The sequence below is a fragment of the Mobula hypostoma genome, chromosome X1 (assembly GCF_963921235.1).
Source record: "Mobula hypostoma chromosome X1, sMobHyp1.1, whole genome shotgun sequence".
NCBI classification, from domain to species: Eukaryota; Metazoa; Chordata; class Chondrichthyes; order Myliobatiformes; family Myliobatidae; genus Mobula; species Mobula hypostoma.
This window is the reverse complement of record NC_086128.1, coordinates 70,532,801-70,559,316: the sequence shown is the minus strand read 5'-3', so window position 1 is coordinate 70,559,316 and position 26,516 is coordinate 70,532,801. Positions and strand designations below refer to the sequence as shown.

The following is a 26,516-nucleotide window of genomic DNA, read 5'->3' as shown; positions in this document are numbered from 1 at the left end:
TTTCATGATTATAGATGTAAGTGATACCGGGCAATAGTCAGTAAGGCAGCTCACGTTATTCTTCACAACCAATGAACTCTCTATAAGGAACACACATCAGGGTTTCGGCCCGAAACGTCGACTGTACCTCTTCCTAGAGATGCTGCCTGGCCTGCTGCGTTCACCAGCAACTTTGATGTGTGTTGCTTGAATTTCCAGCATCTGCAGAATTCCTCGTGTTTAACTCTCTATAAGGGCTCTTTATGTCATGTTCTCACTATTTAATGCTATTTATTTATATCTGCATGTACGCAGTTTGCTGATTTCTGTACTCTGGTTGATCTTTCCTTGACAAACAAGAGGAAATCTGCTGATGCTAGCAATCCAAGCAACCAGCACAAAATTCCGGAGGAACTCAGCAGGCCAGGTAGCATCTATGGAAATGAGCGCAGACGACTTTTCAGGCCGAGACCCCTCAGCAGGATATGGTGGCATAGTGCACTTTGATAATAAAAGCTATTTTGAGGTTTGAATTTCCCACAAAATAAGAAAGCCGGGCTGCTACCAAATCAGCTGCTGGCTGTGCTCTTTAACTGCTGATGGTAGCTGCAAATCAGACTGGGGACGCGGGGATTGGCCGAGCAGCTGTCTAGCAACTGCGGCGGCTCGGAGAGCGGGCACTGGATTGGTCGATCCGCTGACAGTCAACGGTGGCGGCTCGGAGGGCGGAGACATGATTGGCTAAATCGCAGGCTGGCTGCTCGGAGAGCAGACGCATGATTGGTCGAGCTGTTGCCAATCAACTGCGGCTGCTTGGAGAGCGGGGGAGTGATTGGCCGAGCCGCTGTCCGTTAACTGCAGTGGCAGCGATGGCGCGGCCGGGCGGGCTGGCCGTCCTTCTCCTGCTGATGGCACCGGGTTTGTCCGCGGTTCGCTTCCCCGGCCTGTCGCACCTGGTGCCGGCCGCGAGTGACGAGGTGCAGTCGGAGGCGGCGCAGCAGCTGTGCCGCCGGCTGCTCGGGCCCCGTGCGGATGACTTCGTGCTGACGGTGAGGCAGCGGCGGCCGGCGGGAGCTGGGGCCCCAGCCCCGGCCTTCGAGTTGAGCTCTCTGCCCGACGGCCGGGTACAGGTGCTGGGCACCACGGGAGTGGCGGCAGCCAGCGGGCTGTACTGGTACCTGCGGACTTTCTGTGGCTGCCATGTCTCCTGGTCCGGGCGGCAGCTCCAGCTGCCCACACCGCTGCCGCGGCTCCGCCGGGTGTTACAAATCACCGCGCCCGACAGGTGAAGTCGACTCGTCCCCCCTCACTCGCTCCCTCGTCCCCCCCCTCACTCGCCCCCTCGTCCCCCCCCTCACTCGCCCCCTCGTCCCCCCCTCACTCGCCCCCTCGTCCCCCCCTCACTCGCCCCCTCGTCCCCCCCTCACTCGCCCCCTCGTCCCCCCCTCACTCGCCCCCTCGTCCCCCCCTCACTCGCCCCCTCGTCCCCCCCCTCACTCGCCCCCTCGTCCCCCCCTCACTCGCCCCCTCGTCCCCCCCTCACTCGCCCCCTCGTCCCCCCCTCACTCGCCCCCTCGTCCCCCCCTCACTCGCCCCCTCGTCCCCCCCTCACTCGCCCCCTCGTCCCCCCCTCACTCGCCCCCTCGTCCCCCCCCTCACTCGCCCCCTCGTCCCCCCCCTCACTCGCCCCCTCGTCCCCCCCTCACTCGCCCCCTCGTCCCCCCCTCACTCGCCCCCTCGTCCCCACCCTCACTCGCCCCCTCGTCCCCCCCCTCACTCGCCCCCCCGTCCCCCCCCTCACTCGCCCCCTCGTCCCCCCCCTCACTCGCCCCCTCGTCCCCCCCTCACTCGCCCCCTCGTCCCCCCCTCACTCGCCCCCTCGTCCCCCCCCTCACTCGCCCCCTCGTCCCCCCCTCACTCGCCCCCTCGTCCCCCCCTCACTCGCCCCCTCGTCCCCCCCCTCACTCGCCCCCTCGTCCCCCCCTCACTCGCCCCCTCGTCCCCCCCTCACTCGCCCCCTCGTCCCCCCCTCACTCGCCCCCTCGTCCCCCCCCTCACTCGCCCCCTCGTCCCCCCCCTCACTCGCCCCCTCGTCCCCCCCTCACTCGCCCCCTCGTCCCCCCCTCACTCGCCCCCTCGTCCCCCCCTCACTCGCCCCCTCGTCCCCCCCCTCACTCGCCCCCTCGTCCCCCCCCTCACTCGCCCCCTCGTCCCCCCCCTCACTCGCCCCCTCGTCCCCCCCCTCACTCGCCCCCTCGTCCCCCCCTCACTCGCCCCCTCGTCCCCCCCTCACTCGCCCCCTCGTCCCCCCCTCACTCGCCCCCTCGTCCCCCCCTCACTCGCCCCCTCGTCCCCCCCCTCACTCGCCCCCTCGTCCCCCCCACTCGCCCCCTCGTCCCCCCCTCACTCGCCCCCTCGTCCCCCCCCTCACTCGCCCCCTCGTCCCCCCCTCACTCGCCCCCTCGTCCCCCCCCTCACTCGCCCCCTCGTCCCCCCCCTCACTCGCCCCCTCGTCCCCCCCTCACTCGCCCCCTCGTCCCCCCCCTCACTCGCCCCCTCGTCCCCCCCCACTCGCCCCCTCGTCCCCCCCCACTCGCCCCCTCGTCCCCCCCTCACTCGCCCCCTCGTCCCCCCCTCACTCGCCCCCTCGTCCCCCCCTCACTCGCCCCCTCGTCCCCCCCCTCACTCGCCCCCTCGTCCCCCCCCCTCACTCGCCCCCCTCGTCCCCCCCTCACTCGCCCCCCCATCCCCTCGCCTCTGTCCATCGAGTCCCCCCCGTACGTACATCCGTCCCCCACCTCCCGCCCCTGATGTGAGCAGATCCAATCCCAAAAGTTCTTCTCCAATGTTTTCCAAAGGAATGGCCCCAAACAGTAAAAATCTGGGAACTCTACACTGGTGAATCTGGTACCTGCGGTCGGTCAGTTCCTGGTAGAAAATGTGAGGGTTGAGAAATGCACGCGTTTGGGGGAGAAAAAAACAGAAGCTGATTAGTAAGCTTAGTTTTGTTTTGTATGGCAGGTCATGTATCACCAATTTTATGGAGTTTCTCTGCAGAAGGAGCCCTGTGATCAGGGCAATAAACCTGGTGTTTACCAGATTCTGCTGAGCAGCGTTCAGATTGCGCGACCTAAGACCACAAGACAAGGAGCAGAGTGTTTGTTATTTGGTGTAGGTCTGCTCAGTCATTCAGTCGTAATTGATGCATTATTGCCCTGTCAGCTGCCTCCTCTGGAGAGAATTGGGTTGATAGTCAGTCCAGAGATTCAGGGAGTCAAGTCAAGTTTATTGTTATTTAACGATATACTGTCAAACCAGACAGTGTTTTTCCTGACCAGGGTGTAAAACAGAATGCTTGTGTAACACACTATAAAGTTAGGGAAGCTAGAATAAAATCCACAAGTGAATTATACATAAACGAACAAAACTAAAGTGTATAACTTAATTATTGTCAGGTACAGAACAGATTAACCGGTGAGGTAATTGGAAACAAAATTCCACAACCTATGGAACTTCTCTAACTTCCGCGAAGGCCCCACCTCCCCCTTGTACCCCATCTGTTACTTATTTTTATACACACATTCTTTCTCTCACCTTTTTCTCCCTCTGTCCCTCTGAATATACCTCTTGCCCATCCTCTGGGTCCCCCCCACCCTTGTCTTTCTTCCCGGACCTCCTGTCCCATGATCCTCTTGTATCCCCTTTTGCCTATCACCTGTCCAGCTCTTGGCTCTATCCCTCCCCCTCCTGTCTTCTCCTATCATTTTGGATCTCCCCCTCCCCCTCCAACTTTCAAATCCCTTACTCACTCTTCCTTCAGTTAGTCCTGACGAAGGGTCTCGGCCTGAAACGTCGACTGTACCTCTTCCTAGAGATGCTGCCTGGCCTGCTGCGTTCACCAGCAACTTTGATGTGTGTTGCTTGAATTTCCAGCATCTGCAGAATTCCTGTTGTCCACAACCTATGGGCTCACTTTCAAGGACTCTTCATCCCATGGTCTCCATATTTGTTGTATCTTATTATTTATTTTGTATTTGCACAGTCTGTTGCCTTTTGCACACTGTTTGAACTCCCAAGTTGGGGCGGTGTTTCACTGATTCTGTTACAGTTATTGTTGTGCCGACTGTGCCCCTCCAGGGCTGTATCTGGTGAGGCGTATGTACTTTGGTAATGAATTTAGTTTGAACTTTCACTGCATGGGTTTTTCCCCAGTTGCTGTGGTTTCATCCCAATTGGGCATTAACCTGTCCAGTACTCTGTGGTTAGGTTCGGGGTTGTCGGGACAGCATGCTCAAAGGGCCAGAAGGGTCTATTCTGCTTTATCTCTTTAAGTAAATAAAATCGCTGGTTCCATAGACGATGAAGATAATTATCAGGAAATGCAGAGGAAATTTGATTTCAGGTAGATGCAAAATGCTGCATTTTGAAAAGACCAGTGTGGGGTTAAAACATTCAGAGTCAGTGTTAGCATCCTGGAGAGTGTTGTCGAACAGAGGGACCTCGGAGTGGTCCCTGGAAAGGGCGCCACAGGTAGACTGTGTGCTGGAGATGGCTTCTGGCATGCTGCCCTCATCAGTCAGGGCGTTGAATACAGAAATCAGATAACACACATAAAAGTTGCTGGTGAACGCAGCAGGCCAGGCAGCAGCTATTGGAAGAGGTACAGTCGACGTTTCGGGCTGAGACCCTTCGTCAGGACAGAAATCAGATGTTGTGTTGCAGTTGCAAAAAGGCCGCAGCGGATTGCGGCAGATTATTTGGGCTCTGACCAGCGACCAGTTGGGACGTCAGACGTTTGAGAGGAGAGGATTCCACTGACCGAGTAGAAAAAGTCAGCGACAGCTCACGGCTGGTTAGTTTGCTGCTCTGACCAGTGACCAGTCGGTGTCTGGGATTGATTAGCAACAGCATATTAAAGGAAGGCAGGGGGGCAAGCGCGGCGGCCATCATGGGAGTGGACAGAGGTAGAGTGGTGAGGCTGCAGAGCTTTAAGGCTTTGGCAAGGAGCGGCTTCAGTCAGAGAGGCAAAAAAGAAAAGCTCCTGGCAAAGATTGTTTTCCCTTCTGTTCTGTACATTTGCTCAGTCAGGACAGTAGAGATACCAGGCAGGATAGATGGATGCTGCTCTTGAAGGAGGTGGGAAGGCAGGGAGGCGTCCAGTGTCCCTGACGACTACAACTGCGAGAGGTGCATCCAGCTGCAACTTCTGACAATCTGCGTTGAGGAGTTGGAGCTGGAACTGGATGAACTCCAGATCATTCGGGAGGCTGAGCGGATGATAGACAGGACATACAGAGAGGTTGTTACACCCAAGGTGCAGGACAGCCAGGAAGGGTAAAGGGGTTAAGTAGACAGTGCGGAGTACCCCTGTGGTCATCCCCCTCAACAGCATGTATATCACTTTGGATACTGTTGGGAGGGGTGACCTAGCAAAGGTGGGTCACTGGCTCTGTGGCTCAGAAGGGAGAAGAAAGCGAGCTGTGGTGATGGGGATTTGTCAGCCAGGAGGACAAGCATTGAGTGGAAAAGCAGATTGTGCAGAGGATATGAGAGTCTGCAGAGAGATGTAGATAGGTTAAGTGAGTGGGCAAGGGTCTGGCAGATGGAGTACAGTGTTGGTAAGTGCGAGGTCATCCACTTTGGAAGGCAAAATGGATCAGATTATTTAAATGGTAAAAGATTGCAGCACGCTGCTGTGCAGAGGGACTTGGGAGTTTGTGCATGAATCACAAAAGGTTGGTTTGCAGGTGCAGCAGGCTACCAAGAAAGCAAATGGGATGTTGGCCATTGAATTTAGGAGCAAGGAGGTAATGCTGCACCTGTGCAGGGTACCGGTGAGGCCGCACCTGGAGTACTGCGTGCAGTTCTGGTCTCCTTACTTGAGGAAGGATATACTGGCTTTGGAGTTGGTGCGGAGGGGGTTCACCAGGTTGATTCCAGAGATGAGGGGGTTGGACCATGAGGAGAAATTGAGTACTTGCTGGAATTCAGAAGGATGAGAGAAGATCTGATAGAAAGGGATAGATAAGACAGAAGCAGGGAAGTTTCCACTGGTGAGTGAGACCAGAACTTGGGGACATTGTCTTAAGATTGGGGGAGTGAATTTAGGATGGAGATGAAGAACTGCTTTTCCCAGAGAGTGGTGAATCTGTGGAATTCTCTGCCCAATGAAGCAGTGGAGGCTACCTCAGTAAATATACTTAAGATCAGGTTGGATAGATTTTTGCATAGTAGGGGAATTAAAGGTTATGGGAAAAAAGGCAGGTAGGTGGAGATGAGTCCATGGTCAGATCAGCCATGATCTTATTGAATGGCGGAGCAGGCTCGACGGGCCAGATGGCCTACTTTTGCTCCTATTTCGTATGTTCTTGTGTAGGCAGGGGATTCTGTGGGCGAGAACGAGATTCCCGGATGGTGTGTTGCCTCTGGAATATCTCAGATTGATCCCTCAGCATTCTGAGGTGGGAGGGTGAGCAGCCAGAGGTTGTGATCCATGTAGGTACCAGTGATATGGGTAGGATCAGTGCCACGTGCTCGTGAGGCCAGAACTAGGGAGGTTATACAGTTTAACGTGTGGCTAAGGAGTTGGTGCTGGAGGGAGGGTCTCAGAGGTTTGGATGATTGGGCTCCCTTCAGGAGACGGTGGTAGGGACAGTTTGTACCTGACATGGAGCAGTATCCAAGCGGGAAGGTTTATTAATGCCGCACGGTGAGGTTTCAACCAAAGCTGCGGGGGAATGGGAACCAGAGCGGCAGAACAGTTAGTGGAGAGCTCATAGAGGCAGATGTTGCTAAGACCTTAGACAAAGTCAGGAATCAAAGGTTGGGTGTGGTGCAACTTGTGTCCTGAGCTGTGATGTAATAAGTGTCGCAGGAAAGGCTGATGACCTCAGGGTATGGGTCAATACCTGGAATTGTGCTGTTAGTCATAGTCATACTTTATTGATCCCGGGGGAAACTGGTTTTTGTTACAGTTGCACCATAAATAATAAATAGTAATAAAACCGTAAATAGTTAAATAAGAAGTAGTTAAATAGTAATATGTAAATTCTGCTAGGAAAATAAGTCCAGGACCAGCCTATCGGCTCAGGGTGTCTGACCCTCCAAGGGAGGAGTTGTAAAGTTTGATGGCTACAGGCAGGAATGACTTCCTATGACGCTCTGTGCTGCATCTCGGTGGAATGAGTCTCTGGCTGAATGCACTCCCGTGCCCACCCAGTACATTATGTAGTGGATGGGAGACATTGTCCAAGGTGGCATGCAACTTGGACAGCATCCTCTTTTCAGACACCACCGTCAGGGAGTCCAATTCCATCCCCACAGCATCACTGGCCTTACGAATGAGTTTGTTGATTCTGTTGGTGTCTGCTACCCTCAGCCTGCTGCCCCAGCACACAACAGCAAACATGATAGCACTGGCCACCACAGACTCCATTTTGTTCCATAACAATTCTCCCAGGTGCCATTCTAGCAAACAAATGTTTTACTTTAATTCAGCCATTCTGTAAACTTTCTTTTGCAAGGTCACAAATCTTATTAAATATTTCATTCCGGCTATTCCTGCTATGCTGATTCCTGCTAGATAGGGCAGATGACAGAGGTTTGTGTAGGGGAGCACTTCGCATCTAGTGATCAATGCCATTAGTTTCAAAGTAAATATGCAAAAAGATAGGTCTGGTCCTTGAGATTTTTAAATGGGAGAAAGGCCAATTTTGATGGTATCAGAAATGATCTGGCAAGTGTGGATTGGGGCAGGTTGTTTTCTGGCAAAGGTGTACTTGGTAAGTGTGTAGCTTTCAAAAGTGAAATTTTGAGAGTACAAAGCCTGTCAGAATAAAAGTGTAAGGAACCCTGGTTATGAAGAGATATGGAGGTGCCGGTTAAGAAAATAAGGGAGGTTTACAGCAAGTAGAAACAAATGAGGTGTTTATGGAGTATAAGAAATGTAGGAGAACACTTCAGAAAGAAATCGTGAAGGCAAGACAAGGTGAAGGAAGATCCTATGGGGTTCTACAGATATGTTAAAAAAACAAAAGGAATGCAAGGGACAAAATTGGTCCTCTGGAAGATGAGAATGGTAATCCATGTGTGGAGCCAAAACAGGTGGGGGAAGATCTTAAATGAATTCTTTACAGCTGTTTTTACTTTGGAGAAGGACACAGAGTCTATAGAAGTGAGGCAAAGCAGCATTGACTTCATGAACCTTGTACAGATTATGGAGGGAGAGGTGTTTGTTACCCTGAGGCAAATCCCCAGGACCTGACAAGGTGTTCCCTTGGACCCGAGCGGAGACAGGTGCAGAAATTGCAGGGGCCCTAGCAGGGATAGTTAAATCCTCGTTAGCGAATGGGGAATTGGAGGATAGTCAATGCTGTTTAAAAAAAGGCCCTAAACTAAGCCAGGAAGTTATAGGCTGGTGAGTCTGACGTCAGTTGTAGGAAAGTTATCGGAAGATATTTGAAGGGATTGGATATGCAAGTCTTTGGACAGTATGGGTTCATGCATGGTAGGTCCTGTCTAACCAATCTTATAGATTTTCCCAGAAAAAGTGGATGAAGGCAAGGCAGTGGATATTGTCTACGTGCACTTTAGCAGGGCATTTGACAAGGTCCCACATGGGAGACTGGTCAAGAAAGTTCAGTCGCTCGGCATTCAAGATGAGGTAATAAATTGAATTAGACATTGGCTTTTAAGAGTCTTATTGGAACAAATTACTGGAATTCAACTTCCACATAACCCTGTATTATTTCTATTAGGTGATATTGAAGGGATAAAACCGAAACTTAAATTGAATAAATATCAGAAAGAATTTATAAAAATTGCATTGGCAGTAGCTAAGAAGACTATAGCAGTTACTTGGAAATCTGATTTGTATTTAAGTATGGATCGTTGGAATAATGAAATGGCTAGTTCTATTCCACTTGAAAAAATTACTTATAATTTAAGAGATAATTATCTAACATTCTTGAATATTTGGTGCCCTTATTTACAAAAGATAGGATGTCATATTTAAGTGCTCCGACAAAGAATTTGGTTACTTGGGGAAAATAACGAATAATTATACCAAATTTATTTTGAATCCCATGGAGCATGTGGAAACCTTCCAATATCCAGGCGGCTATTTTTTTTTTCTCTTCTTTCTTTCAGGTAGACTACATATATAGTGGGGGGAGGGTTAAGGGAAGGGGGGGTGGATAGATTTTATCTTTTCATGTATTCTTTTTGAAAATTCAATAAAAATTATATTAAAAAAAAAGGACATTGGCTTTGTGGGAGAAGCCAGAGAGTGGTATTAGAGGGTTACCTCTCTGACTGGAGGCCGGTGACTCGCTGGGTCTGTTGTTGTTTGTTATCTATATCAACGATCCACTTTGGTGGCAAAAATAGGAAAACAGATTATTATCTGAATGGTGGCCGATTAGGAAAAGGGGAGGTGCAACGAGACCTGGGTGTCATTATACACCAGTCATTGAAAGTGGGCATGCAGGTACAGCAGGCGGTGAAAAAGGCAAATGGTATGCTGGCATTTATAGCGAGAGGATTCGAGTACGGGAGCAGGGAGGTACTACTGCAGTTGTACAAGGCCTTGGTGAGACCACACCTGGAATATTGTGTGCAGTTTTGGTCCCCTAATCTGAGGAAAGACATCTTTGCCATAGAGGGAGTACAAAGAAGGTTCACCAGATTTATTCCTGGGATGGCAGGACTTTCATATGAAGAAAGACTGGATGAACTGGGCTTGTACTCGTTGGAATTTAGAAGATTGAGGGGGGATCTGATTGAAACGTATAAGATCCTAAAGGGATTGGACAGGCTAGATGCAGGAAGATTGTTCCCGATGTTGGGGAAGTCCAGAACGAGGGGTCACAGTTTGAGGATAGAGGGGAAGCCTTTTAGGACTGAGATTAGGAAAAACTTCTTCACACAGAGAGTGGTGAATCTGTGGAATTCTCTGCCACAGGAAACTGTTGAGGCCAGTTCATTGGCTATGTTTAAGAGGGAGTTAGATATGGCCCTTGTGGCTACAGGGGTCAGGGGGTATGGAGGGAAGGCTGGGGCGGGGTTCTGAGTTGGATGATCAGCCATGATCATAATAAATGGCGGTGCAGGCTCGAAGGGCCGAATGGCCTACTCCTGCACCTATTTTCTATGTTTCTATGTTTCTATGATCTGGATGATAATGTGGATCTGATGAAGGGTTTCAGCCCAAAACGTACACTGTACCCTTTTTCCATTGAAGCTGCCTGCCCTGCTGAGTCCCTCCAGCATTTTGTGTGTGTTGCTTTGATTTCCAGCATCTGCAGACTTTCCCTTGTTTGTGATAATGTGGATAACTGGATCAGCAAATTTGTGGATTACACCACAGAGAAAATTTGCAAGAATGTTGCCGGGCCTGGAGGATGTGAATTAGAAGGAAAGGTTGAATAGGTTAGGACTTTATTCCTTGGAATGTAGAAGATTAGGGGGAGATTAGATAGAGGTATACAAAATTATGTGGTATAGATAGGGTAAATGCAAGCAGGCTTTTTCCATTGAGGTTGGGTGGGACTATAACCAGATGTCATGGTTAAGAGTGAAAGGTGAAGAGTTTAAGGGGAACATGAGGGGCAACTTCTTCACTCAGAGGGTCCTGAGGGTGTGGGGTGAGCTGCCAGCACAACTGGCAGCAGTACGTTGCAAGATAACACTAAAAACTGAATTACTTTTGGGATATATCAACAAATGACTTCTAATGTCGCATTTGCCTTCCTCACCTCAGACCGAATCTGCAAATTAACCTTTAGGGAATCCTGCACAAGGACTCCCAAATCCCTCAAGTTTTTGTACTTTCTCTCCATTTAGAAAATAGTCAACCCTTTCATTCCTTCTACCAAAGCGCGTGACCATACACTTCCTGACACTGTATTTCATCTGCCACTTCTTTGCCCATTCTCCTAATCTAAGTCCTTATGTAGCCCCTCTACTTCCTCAGAACTACCTCCCTCTCCACCTATCTTTTTTATTGCTTGCAAACTTTGCAGCAAAACCATCAATTTTATCATCCAAATCACTGACATACAATGGAAGAAGAATTGGTCCCAACACAGATCCCAGTGGAACACCACTAGTCACTGGCAGCCAACCAGAAAAGGCTCCCTTTATTCCCACTCTTTGCCTCCTGCCAAGCAGCTGCTGCTTTATCCACGCTGGAATGCTTCCTGTAATACATGGGGTCTTAGCTTCTTAAGCAGCCTCATGATTGGCACCTTGTCAAAGCCTTCTGGAAATCCAAGTACACAACATCAACAGATTCTCCTTTGGCTCTACCCTGTTATTTCTTCCCTTGAGGAAACCATGCTGACTGTAGCATATTTTATCATGTTCCTCCAAGTACTCTGAAACCACATCCTGCACAATCGACTACAATATTTTCCCAGCCACTGAGATCAGACTAACTGGCCTAAAATTTCCTTTTTTTCTGTCTCTCTCCCTTCTTGAAGAGTGCAGTGACATTTGCAATTCTCCAGTCTTCTGGAACGATTTCAGAATCCAGTGATTCCTGAAAGATCAGTACTATTGCCTCCACAATCTCTTCAGCCACCTCCTTCTGAACCTAGGGATGTAGACCACATGCCCAATGTGACTTATCTACCTTCGGACCTCTCAGTTTCTGCAGACCATTCTCCTTAGTAATGATAACTTCACACACTTCATAATCCTTACACCCAGAACTTCCAGCATACTGCTGATGTCTTCCACAGTGAAGACTGATGCCAAATACTTGTTCAGTTTGTCTGCCATTTCCTTGTTCCCCTTTACTACATCTAAGGCACCCATTAGTCTTATGAGACCATGGATCTGCACCTGGAAAGCCTTCACTGTCCAGGGCACAGGCCTGGGCAAGGTTGTATGGAAGATCAGCAGTTGCCCATGCTGCAAATCTCCCCTCTCCACGACATCGATGTTGTCCAAGGGAAGGGCAAGGGCCGATACAGCTTGGCACCGGTGTTGTCGCAGAGCACTGTGTGGTTAAGTGCCTTGCTCAAGGACACAGCATGCTGCCTGGGGCTTGAACTCATGACTTTCAGGTTGCTAGTCGAATGCCTTAACTACTTGGCCACGTGCCCAGATCTACAGCATTGTTTTCCAGTGGTCGGATATCCACTCTTGCCTCTCTTACAACTTATGCATCTGAAGAAACTTTTGATAACCTGGTTAATATCACCGGCCAGCTTACTTTTGGCTTCAATCTCTACCTTAATTACTTTTTAGTTGCCTTCTATTGTTTTTTAAAAGATTCCCAGTCCCCTAATTATTGCTGTATTATATGCCCTCTCTTGGGCTTTTATGTCGGCTTTGACTTCCCTTGTTAACCATGGTTGTGTCATCTTGCATTTAGAGTAGTTCCTCTTTGGGATGTATATATCCTGAGCCTTCCAAATTGCTTCCGGAAATTCCAGCCATGGCTGCTCTGCCATCATCCTTACTAGTGTTCCCTTCAAATCAATTCTGGCCAACTCCTCTTTCATGCCTCTGTGATTCCCTTTACTCCACTGTAATACTGATACATCTGACTTTAGTGTCACTTTCTCAAATTTCAGAGTGAATTCTATCATATTATGATCATTGCCTGTAAGGGTTCTTTTACCTTAATCTCTCTAATCAATCCCTGTTCATTGCACAATACTCAATCCAGAATAGCTGGACTCAGCCACAAGCTGCTCTTAAAAAGCTATCTTGCAGGCATTCTAGAAATTCCCCCGTTGGAATCCCGCACCAACCTGATTTTCCCAATCTACCAGTATGTTGAAGTCCCCCATGATACTATTGTAACATTGCCCTTTTGGCATGCATTTTCTGTCTCCTGTTGTAACTTGTAGACCACATCCTTACTACTGTTTGGGGATCTGTATATAACTCCCATCAGGATCTTTTTACCTTTGCAATTCCTTGGCTCTATCCACAATGTTTCAATGCCTTCCAACCCTATGTCACCTCTCTAATGATTTAATTTCATCACTTACTAACAGAGCCATGCCACCCCTTCTGCCTTCCTGACTGTCCTTTTGATACAGTGTGTATCCTTGGGCATTAAGCTCTCAGATATAATCTTCTTTCAGCCATGATTCAGTGGCTTCCAACATCATACATGCCGATCTGTAACTGTGCTGCAAGTTCATCAACCTTATTCCGTATACTGTGCGCATTCAAACTAGCCTGATGGAGTTCTTTGAGGAAGTGACCAGGCATATAGATGAGGATAGTGCAGTGGATGTGATCTATATGGATTTTAGTAAGGCATTTGACAAGGTTCCACACGTTAGGCTTATTCAGAAAGTCAGAAGGCATGGGATCCAGGGAAGTTTGGCCAGGTGGATTCAGAATTGGCTTGCCTGCAGAAAGTAAAGGGTGATGGTGGAGGGAGTTCATTCAGATTGGAGGGTTGTGACTAGTGGTGTCCCACAAGGATCGGTTCTAGGTCCTCTACCTTTCATGATTTTTATTAATGACCTGGATGTGGGGGTAGAAGGGTGGGTTGGCAAGTTTGCAGAAGACACGAAGGTTGGTGGTGTTGTGGATAGTGTAGAGGATTGTTGAAGATTGCAGAGAGATATTGATAGGATGCAGAAGTGGGCTGAGAAGTGGCAGATGGAGTTCAACCCGGAGAAGTGTGAGGTGGTACTCTTTGGAAGGACAAACTCCAAGGCAGAGTTTAAAGTAAATGGCAGGACACTTGGTAGTGTGGAGGAGCAGAGGGATCTGGGGGTACATGTCCACAGATCCCTGAAAGTTGCCTTACAGGTAGATAGGGTAGTTAAGAAAGCTTATGGGGTGTTAGCTTTCATAAGTTGAGGGATAGAATTTAAGAATTGTGAAGTAATGATGCAGCTCTATAAAACTCTGGTTAGGCCACACTTGGAGTACTGTGTCCAGTTCTGGTCGCCTCACTGTAGGAAGGATGTGGAAGCATTGGAAAGGGTACAGAGGAGATTTACCAGGATGCTGCCTGGTTTAGAGAATATGCATTATGATCAGCGATTAAGGGAGCTAGGGCTTTACTCTTTGGAGAGAAGGACGATGAGAGGAGACATGATAGAGGTATACAAGACATTAAGAGGAATAAGTAGAGTGGATAGCCAGCACCTCTTCCTCAGGGCACCACTGCTCAATACAAGAGGACATGGCTTTAAGGTAAAGGGTGGGAAGTTCAAGGGGGATATTAGAGGAAGGTTTTTTACTCAGAGAGTGGTTGGTGCGTGGAATGCACTGCCTGAGTCAGTGGTGGAGGCAGATACACTAGTGAAATTTAAGAGACTACTAGGCAGGTATATGGAGGAATTTAAGGTGGGGGGTTACATGCAAGGCAGGGTTTGAGGGTCAACACAACATTGTGGGCCGAAGGGCCTGTACTGTTCTATACTATTCTATGTATGTTAAATATAACACCTTTAATCGTGTATTCACCTTCGTCGATTTTGTCTGCCTTTTACTTTTTTGTAAAAGTAAAGACCCCTCCTTTGTGATTTTTTTTTTACAAATGACCTGGATGAAGAAGTGGGTTAGTAAGTTTGCTGATGACACGAAGGTTGGGGTGTTGTGGATAGTCTGGAGGGTAGAGAAGTGGCAGATGAAGTTCAACCCAGATAAGTGTGATGTTCATTTTGGTAGGTCGAGTTGAAGCACAGATTGATGGTAGGACTCTTAGCAGTGTGGAGGATCAGATGGATCTTGATGTCTGTGATCATAGGGCACTCAAAGCTGCTGGTTGACAGTGTTGTTAAGAAGGCGTGTGGTGTGTTGGCATTCATCAACCGTGGGATTGAGTTCGAGAGCCGAGAGGTAATTTTACAGCTATACAAGATCTTGGTCAGACCCCACTTGGAGTACATTGTTCCGTTCTGGTCACCTTACTACAAGAAGGATGTGGATACTACAGAGAGAGTGCAGAGGAGATTTAAAAGGATGTTGCTTGGATTGGGGAGCATACCCTATGAGAATAGGTTGAGTGAACTTGGTCTTTTCTCCTTGGAGCGATGGAGGATGAGAGGTGACCTGATAGAGGTGTATAAGATGAGAGACATTGATCGTGTGGGTAGCCAGAGGCCTTTTCCCAGGGCTGAAATGGCTAACATGAGGGGGCATAGTTTTAAGGTGCTTGGAAGTAGGTATAAGGGGGATGTCAGAGGTAAGTTTTTCCACACAGAGAGTGGTAGGTACGTGGAGTGCACTGCCAGTGACGGTGGTGGAGACGGAAACTTTGAAGGGACTCCTGGATAGGTACATGGAGCTTAGAAAAATAGAGGTAAGGAAATTCTAGGCAGTTTTTAAAGTACGTTACATGGTTGTCACAACATTGTGGGCTGAAGGGCCTGTAATATGCTATAAAATTCTGTTTGTGTTGCAACTCATCCTGTTGACTGCAATTTTGCCCTATCATCAATCTGTCCTTGCTAGGAGTCTCACTATACATTGCCCCTGTTATAGAGGGTTATAAAATCACGAGGGGTGTAGCTAGGTTCATGAGTCACACTCTTTTCCTACATTGTGGAGTCTAAAATGTAGGCTAGGTGTGAGTGGAAAGATTTAAAGCAGATGTGGCAGGCGTGGATTGGGATGGGTTGTTTTATGGCAAAGAGATGTTTGGTTGGTGGGTGCTTTTCAAAAGTGAAATGTTGAATGCACAGAATTTGTATGTTCCTTTGGAGTAAAAGGCAAGGCTAATAGGATTAAGGAACTTTGGTTATCAAGGGATACTGAGGTCCTGGTTATCGAGGGATATTGAGGTCCTGGTTAAGAAAAGGAAGGATAATTAGGTGCTTGAACGTGGTCATCTACGAATGGATCTTAAAGAGAGGAGAGAGATGCATCTTTTTACATCAGCGTTTACTTGGGAAACAGACATAGATTGTAGAATTGAGGCCAAAGTGCAGTGAGCTTGTGGCAACACACATAAAATGCTGGGGAAACTCAGCAGGTCAGGCAGCATCTATGGAAATGAATAAACAGGCGACGTTTTGGCCTGAGACCATTCTTCAAGACATGGACTGTGTCTGGATTGCGGAAGAGGGGGTGCTGGCTGTTTTGAGGCAAGTTCAGGTGGGTATATCACCAGGGCCTGACAAGATGTCCCCCTTAGACTTTGTGGCAAGCTAATGCAGAAACTCCAGGGGCCCTGGTAGAAAGTGTTAAAACATCTTTAGTCATGGATGAGGTGCCAGAGGACTGGAGAATAGCTGACCCCTGTCCATTATTCAAGTAAGGTTCTAAGAAATAGCCTGGGAGCCTGATATCAGTCATGGGTAAATTATGGGAAGGTATTCTAGAGAACAGGATTAATAAATAATTAATTGAGGCAGCCACTTATTTGGGATAACTTTTAAAGAGCAGAAACTAACGGAGTAAATAGCTGGGATTTCCTTTGTTTATTTGGGACACAATGCCTCTTAATTGGGACAGGAGACTGTCGCAGGACAGTTTCTAACTTGCCTCAGTCGTGTGCACTTCTGTGGCCGTTAGACTCTACACCATGCATAGAGCAAACATTTAAAAAAAAAATCATCAGTGTACAGAAGTTACCGCTGAGGTCTCTTTTAAATCTCTGCCCTCTTTTGTATCTGTGTCCTCCAGGTTTGGGCCACCCAGCCCTGGGAAAAACTTTCAAGTTTAATTATCATTCAACCATAAGTCAATACAGAGTTCTCTCAGGGTCAAGGTGTAAGTATACAGCACAGCAAGCATAGTCCAATTCTCTCAGTGACACGTCCCGCAGTGATGAACTGGGCTGACTCTGTTACCTTCTGTAAGATTTTCCGTACCAGGCAGTGATGCAGCCAGTCAGTATACTCTCCACAACACACCTATTGAAGTTCATCAAACTTAACATTTTTAGCTTGGTAGAATCCACCTGATAATTGTATTGGGTGTGTTCATTAAAAATGTACACCCAATTCAAATAGTAATTGTAAAACCAAAGCAATTCAGATAACAGAACAGTGTAGGCTTGATTCTGCTGGAGAAAGCAGCTTCAGTTCACGTACACTACAGGCAAGTTTGCTAAATATTCGGGTATTTAGTCATTTTTCCCCATATGGGTTTATCCCATCATGACCTTTGATGCCTTGCCTATTTACGAGCCTGTTAAATGTACTAATTGTACCTGCCTCATCCACCACCAACTGTGCTAGTGCACTGTTTTTTTTAAAGAAAAAGAGAATTCTGCTGCACAGAGAACATGGTGTCACAATACTCATCGCAGTTCCTTTCTTCAGATCCTAACGCGAGGATCTCACCTGGTCCCTGAACTCCTCCATCCTGATCTAAAAGGCGCAAAACTGCCTTTATTTCCTGCGGAGCATCAAGAAAGCTCACCTCTGTCCTAGGATACTGACGGACTTTTACCGCTGTACCATTGAGAGCATACTCACCAACTGCATCTCAGTGTGGTATGACAATTGTCCCGTATCGGACCGCAAAGCACTCCAGTGTGTGGTGAAAACTGCCCAGCGGATTATCGGCACCCAATTGCCCACCATTGAAAACATCTACCATAAACGCTGGCCTGGGCAGGGCGAAAAGCATTATCAAGGATGCATCTCACCCTTCATGGACTTTTTTACTCTCCTCCCATCCGGTAGGCGCTACAGGAGCCTCCGCTCCCGCACCAGCAGGCACAGGAAGAGCTTCTTCCCTGAGGCTGTGACATTGCTGAACCTCTCATCACAGCCCTAAGCAGTATTGCACCCATATTGTACTGTCTCAGTACTTTTATATTTGTGTACTGTAACACTTTTTATTCGCAGTTATTTTGTAAATAATAGTATTCTTTGCATTTCTGGTTGGATGCTAACTGCATTTCATTGGCTTTGTATCTGGACTCGGCACAATGACAATAAAGTTGAATCTGTCTATCTATTGAATCTACCTATCGGTATCCTTCTTGTATTTTGAAATCAGAATCAGGTTTAATATCACTGGCATGTGTCGTGAAATTTTCAGTAGTACAGTGCAATACATTGTATTTACTGTGAAGTACACTAAATATATAAAATAGTTAAATAAGTAGTGCAAAAATAGAAATAAAAGTAGTAGTGAGTTAGTGTCCATTCAGAAATTGGATGGCAGAGAGGAAGAAGCTGTTCCTGAATCGTTGAGTGTGAGCCTTCAGGCTTCTCGTTGGTAGCAATGAGAAGAGGGCATGACCTTGGGTGATGGAGGTCTTTAATGATGGATGCAGCCTTTTTTGAGACATCACTCCTTGAAGATGTATTGTAGGCGGGCTCTATTGTGGTTGACTATGGATTGATGGCCCAAGGTTTTGACTTTGCGTGATTGTGATACTATTTGTGCTGGCTACCTAGTGTATGCTTAGTGCTGTGTGTGACTGCTGATGCTGTGTTTTGCACCCTGACCCCATAGTAACCATGTTTCGTTTGGCTGCATGGTTGAATGACAATTAAACTTCAATATTACAGAGGCTAGTGCCCATGATGGAGCTAACTGAGTTTACAGCTCTCTGCAGCTAACTTTGATCCTGTGCAGTAGCCCCTCACCACCCCCCCCCCCCCGGCCAAATACCAGATGGTGATGCAGCCAGTTAGAATGCTCTCCACGGTCCATCTGCAGAAATTTGCGAGTGTTTTTGACAATTGATCCAATGTGTGAAATGCTTTCTGTTTCTGTTTTAGGTTCCATTATTACCAGAATGTTTGTTCGTACAGTTATTCCTTTGTTTGGTGGGACTGGGATCGATGGGAGAGAGAGATTGACTGGATGGCGTTAAGTGGCATTAATCTCGCTTTGGCGTTTACCGGCCAAGAAGCCATATGGCAAAGAGTAAGGCATTTCTGACTGCTGTTATGTACTGTTCAGCAAGATCTTCTAACAAACTACAACAAATTCAGAGTGGATTAAATTATAGGCACGTTTATCACATGCAAGGGAAGTCTACCTCCATACGTTAAGTTGTGAGGTAACTTCCATCTTACAACTCAAAACAGACCATGTTTATACTTTTAAAGAGACCAGGTTGTTCCATTTCATTGCATGATGTTCTTCATTCAGTCCATTTGTCTTTAGAGGCTTTTTCCCCCGCATGACAACTGTGTCCTGTTTTTATGTTGTCAAAACATTCTTGCCATAAACACCCTCCTTCCCCCCCACCCCCATCATAAAACAAACAGACTTCTGGTAAGCCTCCATCCAACCAGCAAAGCACTCTGGGGTCACACAGGTTCCATTTTGTCAGATAACATTTCACAAAAGTTATAAATTCATAAAGACTTCAGGGTTGCAAATAAATTTCCACACTGCCGGCTAATTGAGAAAAATTCAGAATCCTTGTTGAAAGTATTAATACTAAATTATTTCCTCAAGATTGCTGGTCCAATTCCCTTTTGAAATCCCTGAGCTGACCATTTTCTTTTAGTTCTTGTTCCCTTCTACTGATCCATCTATCAGTGTAGACATTTTGCCTGTATCTGTCCCATTATGATGCTTTACTCTTCAATATCTGTTTCTCTCTGAAAGGAAATCGGCCCTAGTTTCTCCAACAAGGCCCTGTTGCTGAAGTTTATTCACTCTTGAAATTTACGTACAGGGAATTAGGAAGGTCAGAAGGGGTCATGAAAAGTCTTACATTGCTCTGTCCTCAGTGATCACCTTGGTCAGCACCTCAAAACTCAACCAAGTTAATAAGGCATGACTTTCCCCAGCACAAAACCATTCTGACTGTCCCGAATTAGACCATGCTTTTCCAAATGCTCATAAATCCTGCTGCTCCAGTAACTTCCCTAACACTGGAGTGAGGCCCACTAGTTTATAATTTCCAATCTAAACTGCTTTCAGTCAGATGTGCCAAATAAATGAAACGTTTTGACGTTTTCCTCTCTGGCCATTCTTTCATTAATTTGGTTGAATCCTTCATGGCACCAGGCCACGTTTATGTTGTGTGCTGAATAATTGTTGACTTGGACGTGCCACTCAAGCTGTCCAAGGCTTTTGTGACCGCGGTAGAGTTCAGTCTGTTCACAACACCTCGGATACTGAAGTAGTTTGTTCCCACTGCAGAGTTTGGGATTTAGTGGAGTGGCCATTGTGTGAGTGGGCCAGTGTTGGAGTGGGTGTTGAGGCTTTGGCTCATCGATGCTTTAGCGAGGAGAGGCTAGACCTTGGGTAGATTTTAAAAAAAAAAATTTATTTCTTTTATTTCTTATTCCACATTTAGAGACGAGCACGATAGTAGACTGCTCCTCTTGTGGGATGTGGGCATGCAGGGAGACCTCCAGTGTCCCTGATAACTACAACTGCGAGAAGTGCATCCAGCTGCAGCTTCTAACATTCCATGTTAAGGAATTGGAGCTGGAACTGGATGAACTCCAGATCATTTGGGAGGCTGTGTGGGTGATAGACAGGGCATACAGGTAGGTAGTTATTCCCAACATGCAGGATACAGGCAATCGGGTGACTGTTAGGAGGGAGAAAGGGGATAGGCAGCCAGTCGAGAGTACCCCTGTGGCTGTTCCCCTCAATAAAAGGTTCACCAGATTGGATACTGTTTTGTGGTGGGGCGGGGGGATGATCCCGAAGAGCCTGGCTCAGTGGCTCAGAAGGGAAGGGGGAGAAGGGACAAGGTGTAGTGATAGGGGAGTCATTAGTTAGGGGAACAGAAAGGAGGTTCTGTGGAAGAGAGCGAGATTCCCAGATGGTATGCTGCCTCTTGGGTACCAGGGTCAGGGACATCTCTGACCGAGTCCACAATGTTCTTAAGTGAAAGGGTGAGCAGCCAGATGTCATGGTCCATGTTGGTACCAATGACAGGTGGGACGATTGACTAGCTTCTGCAGAGTGAGTTTAGGGAGTTAGGTGCTAAGTTAAAGGTCAGGACCTCCAGGGTTGTGATCTCAGGATTGCTACCTGTGCGATATGCTGGAGGGGCCAGAGATAGGAAGATCATACAGCTTAACATGTGGCTAAGGAGTTAGTGTTGGAGGAAAGGCTTCAGATGTTTGGATCATTGGTCTGTCTCTTCCAGGGAAGGTACAGAAGGGATGGTTTGCTCCTGAACTGGACGGGGTCTTGTATCCCAGCAGGAAGGTTTATTAGTGCTTCACGGGGCCTGTGGGGAGGGGAGTGTTGTATGAAAGTTGCAGAGAGATGGGAACCAGGGTACCAGAACAGATAGTGGAGAGGTTGTGTAGACATGTTGTTAAGTCATGAGTTGAAAGGTTTAGCATTGTGGGACTAAAGTTCTGAGCGTGTATATTTCAGTGTAGGGAGTATTGTAGGAAATACAGGAGTAACATGTAAGAATACAAAGTAGGGAAGGCAGATGAGCTCAGGACATGGATCAATGCCTGGAATTATGATATTGTACGCATTAGTGAGACTTGGTTGCAGCAGGGGCAGAACTGGCAGGAGGGATTAAAGGAAGGAGGGTGACATTACTAGTCAGGGAAAATGACACGGCAGTCTGGAGAGCCCGTCTAGTGAGTCTTTATGGGTAGAGTTGAGGAGTAAGAAAGGTATGACCACGTTAACTGGGCTATGTTATAGACCACCCAACAGTCCACAGAATTTAGAGGAGCAAATTTGTAAAGAGATCGCAGACTGTTGGAAGAAACATAAGGTTGTTATAGAAGGTGATTTTAACTTTACACATATTGATTGGGATTCCCATACTGTAAAAGGGCAGAATGGGAATGATTTTGTCAAATGTGTTCAGGAAAGTTTCTTTCATCAGTACATAGAAGTCCCAACTAGAGAGTGCGATACTAGATCTCCTATTGCAGAATGAGACAGATGTTTGTATTGGGGACCACTTTGCATCTAGTGATCATAATGCCATTAGTTTCAAGATAATTAAGTAAAAAGACAGGTCTGGTCCACGATTTGAGATTCTAAATTGGAGAAAGGTCAATTTTGTTGGTATCAGAAAGTACCTGGCAAATGTGGATTGGGACAGTCTGTTTTCTGCAAATGGTGTTCTTGGTAAGTGGGAAACCTTCAAACGTGACATTTCAAGAGTACAGAGTTTGTAAGTTCCTGTCAGAAAAAAGGTAAAGATAACAAATGTAGGGAGCCCTGGGTTTTGAGGGATATTGAGGCCGTGGTTAAGGGAATACAAGGTGTACAGCAGGTATAGGCAGGTAGGAACAAATGAGGTACTTACGGAGTACAAGAAATGCAAGAGAAGGGCTAAAAGAAGACATGAGGATGTTCCAGCAGACAAGGCGAAGGAGAATCCGAAGGGCTTCTACAGATCTATTAAGAGCAAATGGATAGTAGTGGACAAAATTAGTCCTCGAAGATCAGAGGTAATTCGTGTGCGGAGCCAAGAGATGGGGAGAGATCTTAAAGGGATTTTTTCCACCTGCATTTAGATTCAAGATTCAAAAGACTTTATTGTCATTCTAACCATACATCAGCTCTGCAGGGCAGAATGAGACAGTGTTCCTCAGGGGCAGTGCAATCATAACATAACAAATGCAACACTAAATAATAAACATAACAATAAATAGTAAAACACAACAGCCACATGTCAGTTAAAATCAGTTATAAGTGTCCAGTGCAAGTTAAAAGTGTCCAAAGCAGAGTCAGGTGGAGCAGCTATTTAGCAGTCTGACTGCCTGTGCGAGGAACCTGTTTAGTAGCCTTGTGGTTTTAGTTTTGAAGCTCCTGTAACGTTTGCCTGATGGCAGAAGAACAAACAGTTCATGGAGAGGGTGTGAGGGGTCTTTAATGATGTACCGTGTCTTCTGGAGGCATCGACTCTGAAAGAGGTCTTGGACAGAAGGTAGGGAGACCCCAATAACCTTCTCTGCTCCCCTAACCACCCTCTGCAAGGCTTTTTTGTCGACAGCACTGCAGCTGGAGTACCAGGTTGTGATGCTAAAGGTCAGCACACTCTCAACCATGCCTCTGTAGAATGTAGTTAAGATGTTAGTGGGGAGTGTTTTACTGGTGAAACACACAGTCTATTGAAGTGAGATAAAGTATCTGCGAGGTCATGGACCCTGTACAGATTACAGAGGAGGTGTTTGCCGCCCTGGGCCAAATTAGGGTGGGTAAATCTCCAGAACAATGTGTTCCCTTGGACCCTCTGGGAGGCTAGTGCAGAAATTGCAGGCGCCCTGGCAGAGATATTTAAAACATCCTTTGCTATAGGTGAGGTGCTGGATTGGAAGATTGCTAATGTTGTTGAGCTATTTTTAAAAAAAAGGTTGAAAACATAAAGCAGGATATTATAGGCTGTTGAGCCTGACATCATTGGTGGGAAAATTATTGGAGTTCTAAAGAACTGGATATATATGTATTTGGATAGACGGGCTGATTAGGAAATCTTAACATGGCTTTGCGCATGGTAAGTTGTGTCTAACCAATCTGAGAGCTGCAGGGAAGTTGATGAAGGCAAGGCAGTGGATGTTGCCTGCATGGACTTTGAAGAGGTCTTGCATGTGAGGTTTGTCAAAGAGATTCAGTTACTTGGCATTCAAGATGAGGTAGTAAATTGGATTAGACGTTTGTCTGGTGGAAGAAGTCAGAAAGTGGTCACAGATGGTTGCCTGTCTGACTGGAAGCCTATGACTAGTGGAGTGCCCTACGGATCGGTGCTGGGTCCTTTGTTGTTTGATATCTAAAGTAACAATCTGGATGATAATGTAAACTGGGTCAGCAGATTTGCAGATGACACCACAATTGGGGGTGAGGTGGACAGTGAGGAAGTCTATCAAAGCTTGCAGTGGGATCTGGATCGGGGGAATTTAATGCAGACAAGTGTGAAGGTGTTGCATTTTGGGAGAACCAACCAGGGTAGGTCTAACACCGTGAATGGTGGGGCAGTGAGGAGTGCAGTGGAACAAGGGGACCTGGGAATACAGGCCCATAATTCATTGAAAGTGTTGTTACAGGTCGATAGGGTTGTATAGAAAGCTTTTGGCACTCTGGCCTTCATAAATCAATGTATTGAGGACAGGAGTTGGAATGTTATGTTGAAATTGTATAAAATGTTGTTGAGGCCTAATTTGGAGTATTGTCTAGTTTTGGTCACCTACCCACAGGAAAGATATCAATAAGGTTGAAAGAGTACAGAGAAAATTTACAAGGATGTTGCCGGGACTTGTGGACCTAAATTACAGGGAAAAGTTGAATAGGTTCGGACCTTATTCCTTGGAATGTGGAAGATGGAGAGGATTTGACAGAGGTATACATGCTTTTTCCACTGAGATTGGGTGGGACTAGAACTAGAGGTCATGGCTTAAGGGTGAAATGTTTAAGGGGAACATGAGGGGGACTCAGGGTGGTGAGAGTGTGGAACGAGCTGACTGCTGTGCACGTCGTACATTCAAGGTACATTTCAATATTTAAGAGAAATTTGGGTAAGTACGTGGTTGGGGCGGTATGAGGGCTATGGTCCGTATACAGATCGATGGGACGAGGCAGTTTAAATGGTTCGGTACATACTAGTGCCTGTTTCTGTACTGTAGTGTTCTATGACTCTTTGACCAGCCCCACTCCTCAAACTACAACTATAGAAATAGATCCGGCGCTATGAGACCCCTTGTTGGTTGGTTTTGACCACGGGCGTTGTGTCCTAGCTGTCATACGCAAGCTAGGTCATTCTGCTCTGAATGAAACTCGGAAAGCTATTCTACCACCCGTAATTCAGCAGCATAAGGTAACACTTGTGTCAGTGGAGATCCGACACTGGAGAAGGACGGTCCCAGCCAGGACAGGGAGACCGGATGAATTTGCATCCCACCCTCTGCTCTGTTTATCAGTACTTCACAGCACCAGCCACCTGAGTTCATTTCCGTAAGGAGTTTGTACGTTCCTCCCTGTGACGGCATGGGCTTTCTCCGTCTGCTCCGGTCGGTAGATTAATTGGTCATCGTAAATTGTCCCGTGGTTGGGCTGGGGTTAAATCGGGGATTGCTGGGCTGTGCGGCTCGAAGGGCCGGAGGGGCCAATTCTCAGTAAACAAATAACTGTAAAGTTGCTGTTGATTCAAAGTGTTCTTTTTTCTTTCTTTTCTTTCAGGTATATCTTTCACTTGGACTCACACAAGCTGAAATCAATGACTACTTTGTTGGACCTGCATTCCTTGCGTGGGCCCGGATGGGCAATATGCACAGCTGGGCGGGGCCGTTGTCAGATTCCTGGCATAAAAATCAGTTAAATCTCCAGGTAATTATTGATCAGCCTTGGACAATCAATTATTTTATGTTTAAAGCACCAGACATCACACATTGAAGTATCCATCACCAGCAGCATAGAGTACAGCAACGAAGCAGGCCATTTGGCCCATCTAGTCCGTGCTGACCCATTTAAGCGTCTGCTCCCATCGACCTGCACCCAGACCATATCCCCGCTAAACAGATTTCTCTTGCATGTTGAAATCAACCTTGCATCCACCACTTGCGCTGGCAGCTCGTTCCACACTCGCACCACCCTCAGAGGGAAGAAATTTCCCCTTAAACACTTCACCTTTCACCCTTAACCCATGACCTCCAGTTCTAGTCTCATCCAAACTCGGTGGAACAAGCCTGCTTGCATTTCCCCTGTCTAAGTTAATATCTAGCACTCAGTTAATAGTTCCAAACGACTGTATACCCTACACGGCAACCCCTGACAAACTAGCTACAAGTTTGAACATCCAGGAGGCAGAACAATGGAGAGTGCATTTTGTTGAACGGAAACAAAAGACAATTAATTTAAGATTGACTGACAAGGCTGGAATCCAACCGGGGTATTTTGGGAAGACTTTGCCTCTGATTCCACTGCCTTCCAGTGTGACTCTATGTATTACAACTGATTGTGTAAAAAGTGGAGGTACAAGGGTGGGTTGGCAAGTTTGCAGACGACACAAAGCGTTGGTGGTATTGTAGATAGTGTAGAGGATTGTCGAAGATTGCAGAGAGACATTGATAGGATGCAGAAGTGGGCTGAGAAGTGGCAGATGGACTTCAGCCAGGAGAAGTGTGAGGTGATACACTTTGGAAGGACAAACTCCAAGGCAGAGTACAAAGTAAATGGCAGGATACTTGGTAGTGTGGAGGAGCAGAGGGATCTGGGGGTACATGTCCACAGATCCCTGAAAGTTGCCTCACAGGTGGATAGGGTAGTTAAGAAACCTTATGGGGTGTTAGCTTTCATAAGTTGAGGGATAGAGTTTAATAATCGCGATGTAATGATGCAGCTCTATAAAACTCTGGTTAGGCCACACTTGGAGTACTGTGTCCATTTCCAGTCGCCTCACTATAGGAAGGATGTGGAAGCATTGGAAAGGGTACAGAGGAGATTTACCAGGATGCTGCCTGGTTCAGAGAGTATGCATTATGATCAGAGATTAAGGGAGCTAGGGCTTTACTCTTTGGAGAGAAGGAGGATGAGAGGAGACATGATAGAGGTGTACAAGATAATAAGAGGAATAGATAGAGTGGATAGCCAGCGCCTCTTCCCCAGGGCACCACTGCTCAATACAAGAGGACATGGCTTTAAGGTAAGGGGTGGGAAGTTCAAGGGGGATATTAGAGGGAGGTTTTTTACTCAGAGAGTGGTTG

At 47.2% G+C, this 26,516-nt stretch overlaps 1 protein-coding gene across 1 annotated transcript in view; it reads left to right on the top strand.

Annotated features, from left to right (window-relative positions):
- Window positions 1-815: 815 nt before the first annotated feature.
- The window catches only part of naglu (N-acetylglucosaminidase, alpha), a 61,509-nt gene continuing 35,808 nt past the window's right edge, over window positions 816-26,516 (top strand). Inside the window, exons 1-3 of the mRNA XM_063037086.1 lie at window positions 816-1,264; window positions 18,645-18,792; window positions 24,994-25,140. Coding sequence (XP_062893156.1) covers window positions 849-1,264; window positions 18,645-18,792; window positions 24,994-25,140 — 711 coding nt within the window. The 5' untranslated portion in view covers window positions 816-848. The remainder of the gene's footprint in view (window positions 1,265-18,644; window positions 18,793-24,993; window positions 25,141-26,516) is intronic.